Below are 19,426 nucleotides of genomic sequence, written 5' to 3'. Positions count from 1 at the left end.
TCAATGATTCCTAGTAATGAACAAGCCACCTGCTAGTTTTAAATACATCAACACTATTTTAAAATCTACTTATACTAGTTATGTTCTCGTCGTACACTAGCAGCTTGTTCCAGTAATTAACCTCCTTCTTGGTAAAAAAGTCCCGTAATGTTAATTGAGTTGATCAATGTAATCTCACATAGTACTATATTTCATCAGATAATCATTGTGTTGTATATTGTTTTTGTGCTTTAGAGAAAGACACCAAATGCATATGTATCAAAATATACTGATATCTAGTCAAGAGTTGTTGGAAGTTAATCTTTCCAATTCCTTAGCTGGCCGTGTTCTGTCATCAAAAATCGAACCAGACTAGATGTAGTGCTGTTTCAATGGGAACGTCTGCAGGTGTCCTTGTAGGTGTCTCTGTTAACAGCCGGATGTTATTCTTCCGGCCAGGTGTTATCACTCAGCTGTATAAATTTTGGTCATTAAGGTCACTCCAGAGACATTCAGCACTTGTAATTTTAGTCTTTTGCGATTTAGTCCAATATGTTATTTAACTAATTACCTAACCAAGTTAAGAAAAGTAGTTAGTGTAAAATATTGGTATTAGGAGAAATTTGGTTATTTTGCAATCTAATTTGGAAAATTGTCTTTTTCATGACCGTTCAGTACTTCAAGTTTTTAATGTGGCTGGAATTCTTATTTTCGTAAGAATAAATTTCTTCAATCTCATTCATTTTTAAAACTCTGTTGTCCTCCTTTTCGTTTTTAGGAATGAATGGTACACACTCTCCGTTAGGTCTGAATGGCCGCACACCCTCACCTCCCTCTGCCATGCCTAATTCAACATCCAACCAACAGTTACCCCCTGCATGTGGAGCCCGGCAGCTGAGTAAATTAAAACGTTTCCTGACCACTTTACAACAATTTGGATCAGATATATCACCAGACATTGGGGAACGTGTACGCACTCTGGTCTTGGGACTTGTTGTAAGTATATTTCTTTTTTTGCTTTTTCCCCCCACATTCTCAATTACCATCAGGAGCATAGTTTTCATCTGTCCATGGAAAAATGGATGAAGAGCCTGTTAGATATTCAAAACACATTTTATACAGACTGGGGAGCGCCTGTAAATTAAATATTTCCTTGATACTTCCTCCTTTGGAGAAAGCCGGTTCAACCTGCCTAGACTGAATGACATAGAGCAAACAAACAAAATATTTTATGAAGGTTCACTTCATCTTCTCTCTCAGTACTAAATGTCATATTCGTTGCGTATTCCTAGCCATGAAACCAGTGCAAGTCACAATATGTCAGTGAAAAATGGGCAACACACAATATAAAATACAGAAAAACAGAACTTACAATTTCTGAAGACTTTTTCATTGAATAGTCACAAAAAATATTTGTTTTGACATTTAAAAAAATATTTTCACATAAGTCTCTATTCACTTGCATTTCCCACAACAATGGCAAAGTTAAACGGATAAAACAGATACTACACTGACGTCATAACCTGAAGACCAAATATGTCTTTTAAAAAGATTACGATAGTTATTATTTGAGAGGAGTTAAGATTTCCTTTCTATATTCTCAATAATTAATTGTTATAGACAAAATATAAAGTATAACTAGCAGGAAGACCTGAAATTGCTCAGGATTAAATGGTGATCAACAAATGTTTCACGCTCTTATATTTTTATTGTCATTGAAATCACTGAAATCGCCCATTTCTTTCAGTTGAATCGATACACCAGGAAGAAGCTTCACATGCCTTCCCACAATGACTTGGTCCACAATACATTGTAGTTTACATTGCACTGTAGAGAACATACTGTTGATTTTATGAAATTATTTTTATATATAATGGCTCGAATTAAAGTTTAAAATGCAAAAGTCAAGTATCATGCTTCAATTGTGCTCTATAAAGAAACATTTATTTCAAACACAACCCTGTCATATCAAAGAACCTATTGTTAATTTTATATGCCGGTTTTTTCTGTTTGTGTGGTAATAAAACTTCTCAATGGCACTTGTGATGTTAAGCTGTATAAGGCCTTCACTTTGGTCAAAATCCCCTGTTCCTTCTTTCATCAGATTTTTTCGATTATCACCATTTATCGAAGACATTCTATCAAAGAACACTGTCAGATACATAAAATACATTTGGGTGAAATTTCATAAAAATCAGCTCGGTTATTTCGGAATCCATAGGGAACAAACTCTCCCTCATACACACACACACACACACACACACACATAGTTTCTTTTCATATATTAGTAGAGATTAATTGTTAAAGATAAAATATAATATAAATATATAATAATAATACATATGACGTGTTATATATGTATTATATCTCTTTATAAATAAATAAATTACTTTCAGTAAACATATTTTATAAATCAAATTTTTATAAACTAATTTTTGAAATGTACAATTGTTACCAATTAACTTAAGTATTAATTTGGTTTATCTTCAAATTGTGTGAAGCTCAATATCCAATTTTTTTAACATTAAATTATTTCCCAACATTTTATTTAATACAAACATATTTGTGATACGAATACAAAAGATCAATGTTATTAAGTAGAGAATGAAGTTGTTTCTCCATATGATGCTTTTCCCGTCTGTTGGTCAGTCACAATTGAATTTTAGACCAAGCTTAAGTGAGCAGTTCCAGCTCAGATGCTGCTTTCATAATTTTTTTTTTATTCCTATTTTCACACATGCATTTGATTATTCTAAATGATTTTTTTTTTCATATATATTTTTTCAACTATGCAAGTATCGTATTCTTCTTCTATTCATTTAATGTCACTTTCCCCTTGTCCATGGTTAAACATTTTTTTTTTTATTTCACAAGCTCACTCTTGTGTTCTTACGGATCAGTGTGTTAATTGTTTCCAAATTAAATCACAAAAGTTTCAAATTCAAAGCAACTAACATAGATTATGTTATACAGATTTCTGATGTATTGTTGAAATTATGTGGCTCTAGAATGGGTTTCACCCAGGCAGCATCTCTTCAAGCAATCCGTGATATTAATCTGACCAATAAAGGGATTACTTATAATACCTGTATCTATTCTTCCATCCAGCACACATGGCCGCAGCCGAGATTGAACTCACTACACAAGTTTGTAGTGTAATTCAAATCTTTTCGGTAGCTGAATACTTGATGCTTCACCAGGGCTATCAAGGGTATTTTTATCGTGACACAATCACTAGATGGGGTACCGACCATGGCTTAACAGAGTCCCATTTACCCTCGAGAGAAGGATAGACCGCGCCAGTTTCCCAACCTGGTATTTTACCTCATGGTTAGGAGGAGTCAAAATTTCCTTTCTATATTCTCAATAATTACAATAATTAATTGTTACAGAAAAAATATAATATATAACTAGCAGGAAGACCTGACATTGCTCGGGATTAAATGATGATCAAAAATTGTTTCACACTCTTATATTTTTATTGTCATTGAAATTGCTAAAATCACTCATTTTTTCAAACCTATTCTTCAGCTTTTTACTTTCATTTTTTTTTTCTTCTTTTTTAATCACATAAATACTTTCGATTTTGTTTGGCCTATTATAACTTGTAAATTCATAAATAGTGAGAAGTTAATAGGTACAGGTTCCAATTCATTAGCAGCATGAAATAGATGCTGATTATGTGACAAATATAAGAAGGAGGAAGAAACTAACTGCATACTTTTGTTGTGTGTAAGAACAAATGAAAGTGAATAGTAATCAAGCATAATTCTTCTCTACAGTGCAATGTAGACTACAATGTATTGTGGATCAAGTCACTGCAGGAAGGCACGTGAAGCTTCTTCCTCGTGCGTCAATTCGACTGAAAAAAAAGCAGTCCCTCCCTCTGTCATGCACTTTTTACTTTGCTTCATTTCACTATATAAAATCATTTTTAATAGAATTTTTAAAAATTCATCTTCAGCAAATAAGCCAATACGCCTAATTCTTTAGAAATAAGTTAATATTTTATCATTTTCTTTTTTAAAAGGTGTTCATATAATTCCTCCCTTTTTTGACTCAAATCTTAAATTTCTTTAGTATTTCACTTTACAGAAATATCAATTTAATAAAAACTAATTAAGAAGATTTGAACGTTGGTTGATTTGTGTTTTTTTTATGCTATCCATGCATCTACAATCTCTTTTTTTTGTTTCTTTAAACATAAAGGTCAACATATAATGGAGAGCGACAGATCATGATGAATGCATGTTTACTTATTTCAAATGGTCCTGACTATGACCTTAAAACCCGTGGCCATGTTTGTCACAATTTGTCACAATAAAAAAAAAAAAGCTGTTCTCATCGATTTAAGCTTAATCTTACTCCGATCAACAAAGAACAATGATTATTATTGTATGGTTTCAAATATTTACTAAAAATAAGAATATCTGCAATCTATTTAGAATCAAAGTGTCAGTTCTTTGATTCTTTACTTCGGATCAATGTAATATTCGTGCACAAGATGTTTTGTTTCATTTTGTTCAACTACAATTAGGTGTTTAAAAAAGGATAGGCTTCAATTTTAGCAAGACTAGAAGTTATAATCATGCAGTCAAAGTATTTTGTTTTTCTTTTCTTAATGTCCCCTAGGTCTTTTATATTTCAACTTTTCAAGGTGACTGTGATTGAATTATTGATTATAATCATCTAACATACTTCCTAATTTCCGGTGTAGCACTACCGGAAGCAGTGACAAGGCAAATCAGTTCCTTCACTTTTATTGTTCTTCAATATTTCTATTGTGAAGCGATTTATTGAAATAAAATAAAAAAGGACATTATTGAAAAATATACAATAAAAATTAACGAAATTATATAATTTGTCTTTAATTGCATTTTTAATAGCGAAATTAAAAAAATAAATTTTTATTTTATTTGAAATTTTGTAAGAAATATGTTTATGAAATTATAGAAATAAAAGATGTTTTCTTTAAATTAAAAAAAATAAAATTTTTGTCTAATAGGTCTTTGGTGACGCACGTGGCTCGCATTACTGAAAAAAATTTTGAAAAGTGTTTTCAATAATTCTTTTTTTAAACAAAAGAGCACAAAAAGTGTTTTCAATAATTCCTTAAAAAAATCAATTTCAATAGTTATTAATTGAAATAAGACTGAAAAAAAACAACTTTTCAATGATTATTAAATAAAAAATAAAGATTGGAAAAACGTCATAAAAAAAAGTACATGCACAGGGAAGATGTAGAGAAAAAGCGAAGGAACTGATTTGCCTTGTCACTGCTTCCGGTAGCCTTATGTTGGATAATAGGAAGTATGTTTGCTGACTATAACCAAATGATTGACAACTAAATAAAGAAGGTTTATATATATATATTTTTTTTGTTTCCCATTTGGCGTGTCTGATTTCATTTTATTTATCTTTCATTCATTCACTTTTTCATCAAGTGTCTACAACAGACACAAATAAGCATCCTTAAATTGGTTTGGTGTCTTTCTTGAACGGCGTATCAATTCTTGTAGATTATTTTCTTTTGCAGACATATGCTTTATAGACAAATATCGTTTTTGTGATAAAGGAGTTGTTAGAAGAGTAGTAGAAATATAGGCTTGTTATCCTCTGAAAGTAGCCGTTGATAAAAACCAAAGCCACAAAACAACTGCAACTAAAGATACTTCAAAGTACAATATCAAAGAAATTGAAAACATTCACTTTCCTTTATTACATCCGACACCTCACCATTGTCAAAATTGTAATTCTTGAAAGACAAAATATTATTTCATAAATTAAAATATTAACTTGCAAATGCAAGTTAATATTTAGTAAATGTGACTTTGAATTGAAGTTTAAGAATAAAATGCATATATATTACTTGTACAGCATTCACTCTGAGCAAGTTAAGTCAGCTTCCTTTGGAAAAAGCCGATTCAATCTGCCAATACATTGGTCAAGAATGAATAAGGACTCCTGTGTACTTCTGTTTCTTATATTAACATTTTTATTCTTATACTAGCAAGCTACCCAGCATTTCTTGGTCATAAGATATGCTTAAATATGATATTTTAATTTATGCAGATTATATATTTATTATTCTCTATCGATTATTATTATATAGTGAGATCAAAACTAAAAAAATATATATATATATATATATGACTTGAGTGCCATCAGCTAGAATTGAAACCAAAACATACAACTCTCCACCCTTTTTCTTTTTCCTTACCCTCTGAGCCATACCTATATGCATATATATATATATATATATATATACACACACACACACACACACACACACACACACACACACACACACCTGTCATCCTTTTTTTAAAAATCACCTGATCATTAAAGATAAGATGCAAGCAAGCAATAAAGGGCGCCTGGACAGTCCACAGCGTTTTATAATTAAATAGATGTTTAATTTCTGTAATATTCAATGTTAATTGGTTCAGGGCAAATAACTTTACAATCTATTTATAGTGTGATTTCCTGATTTTTTTTTTAATATGAAAGAACATATTTCTTTTAAATCTACAGTCGCTAATTTGCTCCCTGGTGATATGAATGAATCAATATTACAGTAATGTTCTTTATCATAATTAGGGCTGTGACAACAGGATATTCTTGTCATTGTTTTGACTCTTGAAAATATATATATCCGTTGTGTGGTTCTCGTTTGATTAGCCGAGTCTAACTGTGTCAGATATATACTCGAGAGTCAAAACAATGTAAAGAATATGCTGTTATCACAGCCCTAATCATGATCTGCTTGAGGTCATACTAAATCAGAATGTGTAAAGTTTCTAAGTATATCTGTGGTATTTTCTGAGTTTAAGATAGACATACAGACATTTTTTCTTTATATAATATATTCTAAGGGAGAGGAAATTATGCTTCTAATGGAAGTAAGGTAATAGTTACAACTCTTTGTCATTGATTAGTTACCAAGAATTTTTATTCTAACTTTGATTTATTGATTGATTTTTTGTAAAATTATTCATGTTGAATAAAATATTAAAAAAAAAAAATGATTGTGCACGCTATTATAAAGAAGATATCTTCTCAAACCTTCAGAGTTGGAACTACCAACAACCTATAGATCCATTAATCATTACTCAAAAATAGATTTTCTTCTAAAAACTCATTAAGATCTGTTGTTATTGTTGGCACAAAAAAAAAAAAAATGCACAGACATGGTTTATTTGCTGAGGGGAGGGCGATATCTTAAGAACCCGGCCAATTTTGTACTTGTATCGATGCTATTTTTGGCATGTTTTCTGTCCATCTGAAAATATGGGCATTGCACAAACATTGGCATTGCTTCGTTCAGGAAGTTAGGGGGTGGAGGATTTGATGTATTTCAAAGATGAACACATTTATTCTGAGAAAATAAATGTTGGCTTCTTCCCAGGAGTACTCTATCAACTATGTGTGTGTGTGTGTGTGTGTGTGTGTGTGTGTGTGTCCCTCACCCACTTTCTTCAGCTGACCAATGACTTTTCAGAATGCGAACATCGAAAATATTCTCACTCTCTCTCCTTGTAAATTTATGATTAACACATGTTCATTTAAATATTCAAATTTGAAAAGCCATTCATAAACAAAATTATGTAATGAAACGGAATTATAAACACGTGTAAGTAAAGTACAATTGATTGAGCAAAGTGATGTGGTTCAAGAAGTCTACCATTACCTACTTCATTCCTAAAACAGACTATCATTTCTGTCTGTCTTATACTAGTAGTCTATTATAATTAAACCAGCCTGGGTGCCCGGCATTGCCCGGGTGTTTGGAGGTGTGTGTTGAGAAAAAAAAAAAAAAAAAATTGGTAGTAGGCAGGCAGGCTCGAACCTATATCGTGAAGGAGGAAAAGAATGTGAAAAACAAATCATGACATCTTTGCTGTTTCACCTGTCGCCAAACCAGAAGTGACGTAAGTTTAAATTAAGGCTAGTCAATCAAAAAGAGAGGGAGACTTTAAAAAATATTAGTGAAAAAGCGACCCCTCCTTATAGAAAAGTGCCCAGTTGAGGGCGAAGGAATTAATGTTTTTAGCCAATTTTTTAATAGTTGTCATCTGAAAACTCGAGCTTCAAAACGATATCGATCACGTGAAAATCCGTGCCTCTTTATGAATTTCGTTTTTCGGACTCTCTTCCTCATCTTCGGTGTTTTTTTCACTACGGTTCGGCCGTATCATCCTTCAGTCTTCTTCAGGTGTATCTCGAACTCGGGTCGAGATACACCTGAAGAAGGCCAAAGGATGATACGGCCGAAACATAGTGGAAAAAACACCGAAGATGAGGAAGTGAGTCCGAAAAACGAAATCCATAATGAAATCACCTCATCCCAAAACTATAGACCGTTGCCTCTGTCGAAAGTTTTAAGCAGCCGTACAAACATATATACCTACATACCTACATACATACATACATACATACATACATACCTACCTACATACATACATTTAAATAGAAAGGTGAGATTTATATTATAGATGTTGGATTGATAGTTTTATTGACTTTTCTTTTATAAACAAAACATTCTTTTATTTATTTGGTACTTCTGCTGTTTACAGACCATGCTATTTTTGTTACATAAGATTTTCAAGTTAAATTCAATTGTTTTGGTATCTTTTGCTTATTAAATTGTCAGATGAAAGTACAGAATAGTTAATAAAGTCCCCCTCCATCTTATGAATTAGTTTCTAAATAATAACATTATTTCAGCACGGTTCATAAACTGAAGAAGTACCATTTATTTTAAAAGTGTGTTGGAGTGAATCAATTATTAGTGTGCGTGTGTGGAGGGGGCTGATTAGTTAATGGATATCATCATGAATTATGGAATCCACTCTGCTGAGTTTTAATCCTATTGTCACCAAACAAGCAAATGATTGCCAGACACATTTTTCAATGTTAAACCATTCCAAGTGTACTGAGAGAGAGAGATAAAAGTATTTTCAGGAAATATTCAGTCAATTAGAATAGAGAACAATTTGTAGAGCATTGATGTAAGTTGTCAATTAGCAGCAATCTTTTTTTTTTTTTTTTTTTTTTGTAATCTGACAATGTTGCACGGTTACTCAGTTGGGTGTGAGAGACTAATAATCTTGTACCTTAAGTGCTCGGCTCACAATGAAGATGAGTACTTATTTATTGAATGAAGTCTGTGTGTTTTGGTTGAAAGAACCCATATCCTACAAGCAGAACATGTGAGGAGAGAACAGGTTCATTCTGAATAGAAAATAAGTTGTATTATCATGTCGTTTATCTGTTTATATTACTGTGTACAACGTCTGGCTTGCTTATATTGATGAACAGTTGATTTTTTTTTTTTTTTTTTTTTTTTTTTTTTTTACATGGTGTCACCACTTATCAAGGCCCAGAGGCCACTCGAGGATAAGGGTTAATAGGTATACATTAGTCATTGAGATTTTAGCATAGTAAACAGTGGGAATTTTGTAACTTGGATTACTTAGGGGGACGGTTCAATTAGAACTTGTTCACATTGGACTTTTTCTTTTTTTTTTTTTTTTTTTTTTTTTTTTTTCATAGGTATGAACACATTATCAAGGCCAAGAGGCCACTCAAGGATAAGGGTTAAAGAGTGTACAGTAGAAATTGGACAATATAATAATCATTAGTAATGAAAATTTGTTAAATTTGATAACTTACATGGAACGGCTCATCAAGAACTTATTTACGTTAGACTTGAAGACAACCATATTGTAGTCAGCTGGAAAGCAGGAAAACAGAAGACAATTCCACTGGCGTGCAGTTCTAAGAAAGAAGCTTTGTTCATGGAATCTACGTTTAGGTTTAGGCGCAGATAAATAGTGGGGGGAATTATTGATAGTGTTTACAGCTAGACGAGTGTTTCTTGTGAAAGTTTTGCGAGGGGGGACCATAGATTGAAGCTCATTCGAACACTTTCCATGAAAATAACGATACATCAGAGACAAACTCGCAACATCTCTTCTGTGAGATAGAGGTTGCAAGGAAGAGAAAAGGACATCTCCTACGAGGCTACGAACAGTTGATATTCAATATTTAAAAAAAAAACTAATTGGATACCTATCTAATAATAGAATGGAATATCTTTTAAAAAGATCTCATTCCTGAATATATTATATACTAGCATTTCAGCTCGGCGTTGCCCGGGTGTTTGGATGTGTGTGTTGAGCAAAAGAAAAAAAAAAGTGGTAGTTGGAAGGCAGGCTCGAACCTGTACCATGAAGGAGGAAAAGAACGGGTGAAAAAAACCTGATGTCTTTGCTGTTATGACCACCACCACACCGGAAGTGATCTATGTTTTAATTAAGGCTAGATAATCGAAAGGAGAGGATGACTTTCAAAAATATCGGTGAAAAAAGCGACATCCACTGTAGAAAAGTGTCCAGTTGAAGGTGAAGATATTAATGTTTTTAGCCAATTTTTTGATATTGGTCATCTGAAAGGTCGAACTTCAAAACGATACTGATCTTGTAAAAATCAAAAGTCAAAAGTTTTAGGCATACATACATACATACATACATACATATATTAGTAACTAAAAGTTTTCGACCCAAACCGATTAAAAAACTTTCCCTATCTTTGAGTACCCTTTATGTAAAATTTCAAATGTTTAGACCAGAAATTGTCTGAGTAATTTGGTAGAGACCGCAGAGGTCAAATTTTTTTTTTACTTTGACCCCTATTATGGCCCCTTAAGATTTATTGTTTGGGGCTCAAATCAAGTTATTAAGTTAGATCCATGCCCAAGGAACCTATATCTAAAATTTCAATTGTTTATACCCAAAATTGACGGAGGAGTTTGGTAGAGTTCTCAAAGGTCAAATCGTTGAACTTTGACCCCTTAACAGCCAAATTTCTGGCCGAAAACTGATTACAAAGATTTTCCCAAATCTAAGTACCCTGTATATCAAATTTAGAGTCTGTAGACTTAAAATTGACAGAGTTATTGCATAGGGAAATGTACACAGACACACAGACACATTCACTTTTATAGATATATAGATATCCAGACACCCCCACCCCACCATAAAAAGAAGTAATGGTTTTGTCCAATTCGTTTCTTTTTAACAAAATGAAAACACATTTCTCCAAACCTAAACATCACTTTGAAATATATTCTAATACTAGTAATATTAATGCACACACACACGCAAAATGCCGTTCGTATATAAGTAAAGACATATATAAAATCAAGTTTTTTTTAAAGTTTTTTTAGACTCAAGCCCTACCACACCACAAAACTTTTACGCATATTTGGTGTGCATATATATTTCCTTCATATTTATGTGTCACTTCCAGTCACCTTGTAAATTGAAAATTTTTACAAGATTGTAATTATAGGATTAATTGTAGAATCCACATTTGTTTTTGTTTTTTCTTGAAACTAATAAAATCTATCCTATTGTTCGGACTATACAAAAAAACTAAGACAAACATTAGGGTTGTTTTGCATTTATCCAGATTTGGTTCCACGATAGATGTGTAGAATCTATTAGCTATCTGATTAATATTTGTAAACTATTTCAAATCCTTTTTGCGCTCTCTTTCTCTCTCTCTTTCTCTCTCTTCACATCCTTTTCCACATATGTTAAAACTTTCAAGCTCTGGCATTTATTAATTGGGATGTTGGCATTGATAAATGGAAGAAGAAACAGATGTAGACTTAATTTTTGCCCTCAATTGTGTACATTTCATAATATTTTCCCACAGGTTGTTCCATTAAAAAGAAACATCAACTTGTCAAATCTATAAAATAAAAATTGTTTACTTGTATTTTATTAACATAACCTCTCCTTTACAACTTTATGCAAGATAAAGTATCATATCAAATTCAAAATAGACAGTCTGCTTTATTTCTTAATGTTAAGCATAAAAATAATTTCTTGGAATGGAAGTTGGTAATGAAAACACTTGTAGAACGTTGCTTCCTCCCCCCATCTCTCTCTCCCACATGTATTATAGATGGGCAGGGCAGTTTTATTTATTTGTTTATTGTTATTTATGTATCCATTTCCTCAACAAAGTGAAGTCTGCATTGAAATAAAAAATAAAAATTGTGTCAGTTTAGCAGGGTTTTTCTTATTGACCGAGCATAGAACAGGTGAAGTGTGGTATCAAAACAGATACTACACTTTAGAGGAATGGTTTTGAGTCTTTATGTCAGAAGTAAATCGGCAAATATTTGGGGTTGTATAATGTTTAGACAAACAACTTATTTTTGACATTTTTTCTCTCTCTTTAAATCTATATTATTTTCTTTGCTATCAATTCTAATTGTAAAACTTTGCTGTTCGTTCAAACTTTAAGTAAATAACTTAAGCAGTATAGAGGACAGCTGTTTTTTTTTTCTTTTTCTCATTTTATACCCCCACCTCTCTCTCTCTCTCTCTCTCTCTCTCTCTCTCTCTCTCTCTCTCTCTCTGCAGAACTTCTTATTAATGCCATCCACTTGTACATCTGCTCAACATCTGTTTACAGCACAATTGGTTCAACTGTTAACAGGGCTTTCCCTTTTTTCTTTTCTTTTTACTTCATGGATCTGATTGGCTAACAAGGTAGACTTTCAACAGCAGCAGCAATACATGCTGTTAATGTCAACCAATCAGATCATTAGCTTTTGTAATGTAAAAAAAATATTGGGGAAAATGAAACACTTAAGAATATTGGTCATTGCTTTATACATTAATATTCAGCTTATTTTTCTAAAAATTATTGCTCAACTTATTTTTTATTTTTTTTAATTTATTTTACTTATTTAACTAACTTACTATCTTCTAACTCCATCTTGTACATGTGTTTTGCACAGATTTCTAAAGACTTTGTTCATAATAAAATAGGTTTAAAACTTGACACTGTCATATGATTTTTTATTTAAACAAATGTTTGATGTTGTCTTTTATCAAATTGAACCATCTTGTGAATTGGGAGAATGGTAAGAAATGCTGACTCTAACGAATGAAAAGTCTTAAACTGCATTGCTATACAACTCATTTTCTATCAGAATAGAAACCCTAGTTATTCTAATTTTTATTTACTTTTATTGTAAGAAGTTGGATTATTCTCATCTTGGATGTTATTCTTTCAACATTTTGGCTAATGTGACCTCTTACCTTCAAGTGCATCTTGTTGAACTCTGGAATCTACACAAAATTTATTTAATCCACAGAATTAAATTGTTCTAGTTCTGTCAGCAAACCGGGCTGAAGTTGTGAGTAATTTTTATTGTATTTCTAGTTAGTATCGCCAATACTTGGATTCTTAAGTTCAACAAAATGCATCTGGAGAAGGTTGGAGGTTATATTGACCAAAACGTGAGAATAACATAGAAAATTAGAACAGTCGTCCAACTAATATAAATTATCATCTAAAACAAATATTGAACCTACAAGAGATTATCTACTTGGAAAAGACTAAAATATATATAGAAATTGAGATGAGAACTGAGCTATCATTATGCAGTGTTAGGCCTGGATATCCTGCTATAAATCATGCAGTTTTGTTAGACATGGTGAAAATATCTCACTACAAGGAACAGAATTTTTTTTTAACCTTTGGTAATAGTCAGCTAATGTATTTCCTAACTTTCGGTGTGTCTGCTACCCAAAGCGATGACAAGGCAAATCAGTGTCGTTCACTTTTTTCCCTTATGCATATATCTCCCCTGTGCGTATACTCTTTTTATTACATTTTTCCGATCAGTCTTTTTTTTTTTTATTTAATAATCATTGAAAAGTTTTTTCCATCTTATTTTAAGAATCATTGAAAACATGTTTAAAAATTTTAATTATGCATTATTGAAAACACTTTTTTCACTTAAAAAAAAAAAATCATCAAAAACATGTTTTAAATTCTTAAGTAATAAATTATTTAGTTTATGAAGCAATGCAAGTCATGCAACTGTGTATCATCAAAACAGTAATGAAACACCTTTTAGACGAAACTTTGAACAATTTTATTGTGTATTCTTCAATAATGCCCTTTTCTTATATTTTATTTCAATAAATTGCTTCAGATTGGAAATAGCAAGGAACAATAAAAGTGAAGGAACTGATTTGCCTTGTCACCATCTCCAGTATCAGGCACATCGAAAGTTAGGAAGTATGTTAGCTGATTATAACTTAATCTTTTAAACTAAATCTATTATTAATAAATTTATATTTTATGACTTAGTCACTTTTGACATCTTACTCTGTCAACTCATTTGTTTTGAAAATGAAAGAAAAGAGAACAAGGTAATATAGTCTATATAAGAGGTTGTCTGCTATTTTTTATTAATGGAAAAGATATACAAAAGTAATATTTAAAAAAAAAATTTGGTGCTATGTTAAGATAGGGTCAACAGATTGATTTTTTTGAATATGCCGTTTCAAGCAAAAACAATATTATGTTCTTAATTGTCATGTCGAAAATAGTAATATATCCAAAAGTTACGAAAATTCATCGAGTAGAACACCTGTTATTGTGTTTTTAGTAAAAAGAAAAACAGTCTACGCCATAGGCTACAAATGTTGGAAGCCATTACAGTATAATCTAAATTTTGTTTTCCTCTGTGTGTGACCTGTTCACCGTCTACTTTATAACATCTATAAAAATTACTTTTAGTTATAAATAATTTTCTACTCAATGAATTTTCGTAATTTTTGGATATATTACTCTTTTCGATATGGCAATTAAGTACAAAATATTGTTTTTGTTTTTGTTTAAAACGACATTTAAAAAAATAGATCTGTCAACTCAATCTTAACAAGCACCAAATATTTTCTCATCTCATGCAGTACTTTTGTAATAAATCTTCAATTTCTGTCTTTACAGAACTCACATCTTTCCATTGAGGAGTTCCATTCCAAATTACAAGAAGCCACTAACTTTCCTCTTCGACCATTTGTCATACCATTTCTTAAGGTAAGTAAAATATTTTTAGAAAGAAATTTATCTGAAAAATATTTATAAAGTCTATTCTAATTATGATTGTGTAGTGCTAACAGATCATCCCCATCCATTGCTGAAATATTCACGTCTGCATAATTTAAAATTCTTAAAAAAAGTAGCATAAAATTAGAATTCATAAGAAAATAAGCTACATTCAAATCTAGTAAACTACTCTATGAAATTGTTTTTAATAAGTTACCTCCCTTGATTCAAAAATGTTTTTAACTCATTTCAAGTGTCATGGCGACTTTTTAAAGAATGGAAATCTTTACATTTTTCCCTTACAGTTCATCAATTAACTGATTAATGGAAAACAGATTCCCACCACCACCACTCTTATACATATTGTGAATGTTTTTGTTCTTTTTCTTTTCAGGCCAACCTTCCTTTACTTCAACGTGAATTGTTGCACTGTGCTCGCATGGCCAAACAGACCCCTCAGCAATATTTAGCTCAAAACGAACACATCCTCTTTGACACTTCTAATTCACCCGTTGAATCACACGACTCCCTCTCATCTGACTTGAATGAAAATGGCAAGAGACGGTCACCTGACCGGTAAGTAATTAATTGCATCTCTATTGCTGATTTAAACTAAAAAATTAAAAAGAAAACATTACGCTCCAAATCCTGTAACATTTTTCATTTATGGATTATGCATATACAATATTGATGAAATATAATTTATAATTGTCAAGGTGCTGGTGCATTGTACAAACCAGAAGTCAGTAATTGTGCATATTACAAACCAGATTCCTAGTAAATGCCCGCTTGGGCTTGACCGACACCTGACATAGCTGTCGGAATGTGTTGAGTGTTGTTAAAAGTGCTCAGAAATCCATTCAAATTGTTTTGCTTTTTTTAATAATATTTTAAAGTTAAATTCAATTTTTACATTATTTTTGTTAATTAAATTGTTAGGTAAAAGTACAGAATAGTTACAAAATACCCTCCCTTCCCCATGTAAAAAGTGGCTTTCTAAATAATAACATTATTTCAGCATGGTAACATAGACGCACAAGTATCTGCCCTTGTTGGTCCAACCATACTGGATATTTACAAGAAATCTGGTTTGTAATATGCATCAGCAACGACATCCGATTCATACACTGCACAAATACTGTTTTCAAAGCAACATGTAAAAAAATTAGAAGTTTCTATAGAAAATCAATTTGTGCCAAATCAATAAAACTGCTCACTAAGGTTAATTTGTTTTCATTTGCTTTTTTTTTTAAATTTAATATGTTGTTACTGTTAAAAGTGAAAGCTGACTGTTTCCATATTGTTTTTCTTTACAGACCAGCCAAAGAGAATGGCATTGACCCCCACATCGATAATCTTCATCCAACCAAAAGGCATCACACAATGAGTCCGTTAGGAGGCAGTCGCGTGAGCCCAAATGGGGTGTTGAATTTAAACTCTGGAGGACCAATACGGCTTGGAGACATAAGTTTGTCACGAGAACTGCGAGAGCGTGAACGGTTAGAGCAGGAAAGAGCCGAAAGAGAACGTTTGGAACGTGAAAGAGACCGCGACAGACATTATCCTAATTACAGTAAGTTGTTAATTTTTGTGGATAGTCATTTTAAAATTACAGTTCAATTTATTAGAAATAATATGAGAAGGTGGAATAATGATCTCGTTTCTTTAAAATCGTACTGTGAAAAAAAGCATCTCATATTTAAATACAGTGGTCCCTCATTATATTGCAGTTCACTTTTCATGCCTTAAGGAAACATTTTATATTGCAGATTTTCATTATATTATGGCATTTTCAAAAAAATAAAATAAAATTTGAAAATTTATTACTTTAATAGAACGAAATAGTAAAAAAAAAAAAAATTTAAGTAATGTATACATTTTCGATTGTAGTCTTTGCAATTCTGTGCAGTTACAATTCTAATAAAATTTAAAATATTTTTAAATGACTAAATCTTACAAACGTGTGTGGCAAGGATAAGAAGAGTGCTTAGATACTGTATAATCGTTTAAAATACATTTACATGTGTTTATATGGTTTCAACTTCATGCTTTTTCACCTATCATGCATGGGTTTGGTAAGCATTAGCTGTGATAAGGGCGGAAACACTTAATAATATAATAAGAAATAATTTTCTTTTGTATGAATTTTACTCAATACACTCACGTTATTTAAACTATAATAACACAAAATATCCACTATTTTAATAACTGAATCTTATTCTTTATTGTTTGTGCATCTAAATGTTAAATATGATGTTTGTGTTGCTACAATTTATTTTAGACACAAACAATATGGTGGTATTATACTGTTATCAAATGATAAATAAACCTACTTATTTCTTATAGAAATGCACTTGATGTATAATAGTTTATAACTACTAGAATGGCAATAGTAATTGGATTATTTAAAAAAAAAATTGTCTATACAAGTTTGATTAATCATAAAGTTGATTTTCATTTTTCTTTTCAGCCATTTCAAACTTTTCATGCTCAGTTTTATGCTTTCTTCATTTGTCGAGCTTTTAACATTTGAAAACTCTAGAACAATTTCATAACTTAAAGATTCTATTATATATGATCATGTTAAACTGTACATTTTAAACAAATTTTCATTATAGGTTTTTCCAGAAATGACCCATTTGAACCTCCATTTGATCGCTTAGATGACAACTGGAAACATGTTGAAACGGTGAGCTTGTTCAAATCTTTAAATTCACGAGAATGTTCTTAGGTTTTATTCCTATTTTTGCAAATTAGATTTAACTTCTAAAAATATCATCAGAAGAAGATTTATTATATTTTTGAAGCAATAAAAATTATGTAACACGTATAGATTGTCTCGAGTCTGAAATTATTTTCTATTTATACTAAAATTTTATGTTATAGTAAAATCCAGACCTTGTATTGATTGTGACTTTCAGAAAGTTCTTATTAATAATACAATGAATTCATCAAACAATAGTTTTACACCACTTTTATCCCTCCTAACAAAGATTAAAATCAAAACAGATGATGCTAAAGTTTGTGTTTAGAATCCTTATTCCAACTGTGATCAAAATCCCTTAAATGGTTTTAATTCTTAAAAATAAAATGTTTAAAATTTGGGTTTAAAGCTTTACCCACACCATTAGGGGTCTTAATATATTCCGAAAGAATTGAAATACATAGAATCTTGTCTAATACCTATGGTTCAAATTTCATGTAAATCAGAAATATTTGAATCATGAAAACATGAAAAACCAAACTCAAACATCTGCAGACTCTAGTAACGTGATATGTCATTGTTTTGCTTGAAACTGCTTGCTGAAAACTGATGTGTGGTGACACATGCACTTACACATTAACAGATATTATATATATATGTATGTATGTATATATATATATATATATATATATATATATGATGGATGTGTAATGCAAGTCTTAAGGGCAAGCTTCAATATGTTTGGGTGTACAGAACTTTATAATAGCTATATAAAGATCAAATTTTACCATAATGAATTTAAAAAATGAAAAATGAAAGAGCCAGTTTCATATCTTGCTCAATAGAACTAAATTGAGGTATAATTACAATAAAAAAAAATTGAAATGGAAATATGGTGGTGGAGACACAAAAAAGAATGAAGAAAAAATAAAATTAAACAGGGAAAGAATCAAATAGAAACTACCTTAAGTCCTAAAAGATTTTCACATATATTTTTTAAAGTTCATTATGTTAAAATTTTGTGTGTGTGTGTGTATATATATATATATATATATATATATATATATATATATGTGTGTGTGTGTTTTAACTGAATTTATATAATTTTTGTTCCTCTCCAGATGTTACATTGTATTATTGGAATGGTGAACAAAACAAAACGAGCCCTGTCTGTGTTACAAGAACGAAGCATCCGAGATCGAGAAGAATTGTCTCTATGGATGCGGCGGCATGCTGAAGGTAAATTCCTATTCTTTTTCTATTTGCCTTAACTTTTTTTTTTTTGGACTCCAACACTTTGCTGTTATTTTTGTTTTTCACTGTAAATAAAAGCAAGTTTAAATTAATTTTCTTTTTTTCTTTACTCCAGAGGAAGCTGTGACCGAAGTGAAACGACAAGCCATGCTGGAATTACAAAAGGCTGTGTCTGCTGTTGAACAAAAGGCTAATGAACTTGTGGCCAACGAGCGACAGAAGATGGATCGTGCCCTAGTGGAAGCTCGAAAACAGGCTCATGATGAAGTCTTGTCAACGATCAACCATCAAGAGGATTCAAGTGAGGTATATGACAAGAAGATTCTTCCTACGTCTTCCAATTGTTATCACCTAACAAAATAGGGCTAGAGTTGCTGGTGAACAAAACATTCTTATTACCATTAAACTAGTGTAATTTTCCTCATCCTTCCTTTCAACATTAGTCAAATATTTGTTTTATTATTCCTCTAACAAATTCCCTTTCCTCACAACTTTACAGCTGGATTTAACATGACAAGTTATTAAGAAAGAAGATATATCCATCTTTCCATCTTTAAATGTTAA

The 19,426-nt window shown here is 31.4% G+C and overlaps 1 protein-coding gene across 2 annotated transcripts in view; it reads left to right on the top strand.

Annotated features, from left to right (window-relative positions):
• LOC145275117 (protein CBFA2T1-like) overlaps window positions 1-19,426 on the top strand; it is a 74,531-nt gene that overhangs the window by 51,443 nt on the left and 3,662 nt on the right. For both annotated transcript variants that reach the window (XM_080127627.1, XM_080127661.1), the window contains exons 2-8: window positions 758-975; window positions 14,806-14,895; window positions 15,299-15,480; window positions 16,221-16,477; window positions 17,523-17,593; window positions 18,730-18,847; window positions 18,978-19,168. In XM_080127627.1, the coding sequence (XP_079983753.1) occupies window positions 758-975; window positions 14,806-14,895; window positions 15,299-15,480; window positions 16,221-16,477; window positions 17,523-17,593; window positions 18,730-18,847; window positions 18,978-19,168 (1,127 nt within the window). The remainder of the gene's footprint in view (window positions 1-757; window positions 976-14,805; window positions 14,896-15,298; window positions 15,481-16,220; window positions 16,478-17,522; window positions 17,594-18,729; window positions 18,848-18,977; window positions 19,169-19,426) is intronic.

This window comes from Euprymna scolopes, chromosome 1 (genome assembly GCF_053919585.1).
Source record: "Euprymna scolopes isolate OS-2025 chromosome 1, ASM5391958v1, whole genome shotgun sequence".
Lineage (NCBI taxonomy): Eukaryota > Metazoa > Mollusca > Cephalopoda > Sepiida > Sepiolidae > Euprymna > Euprymna scolopes.
This window is presented reverse-complemented; position numbering and strand designations above follow the sequence as displayed.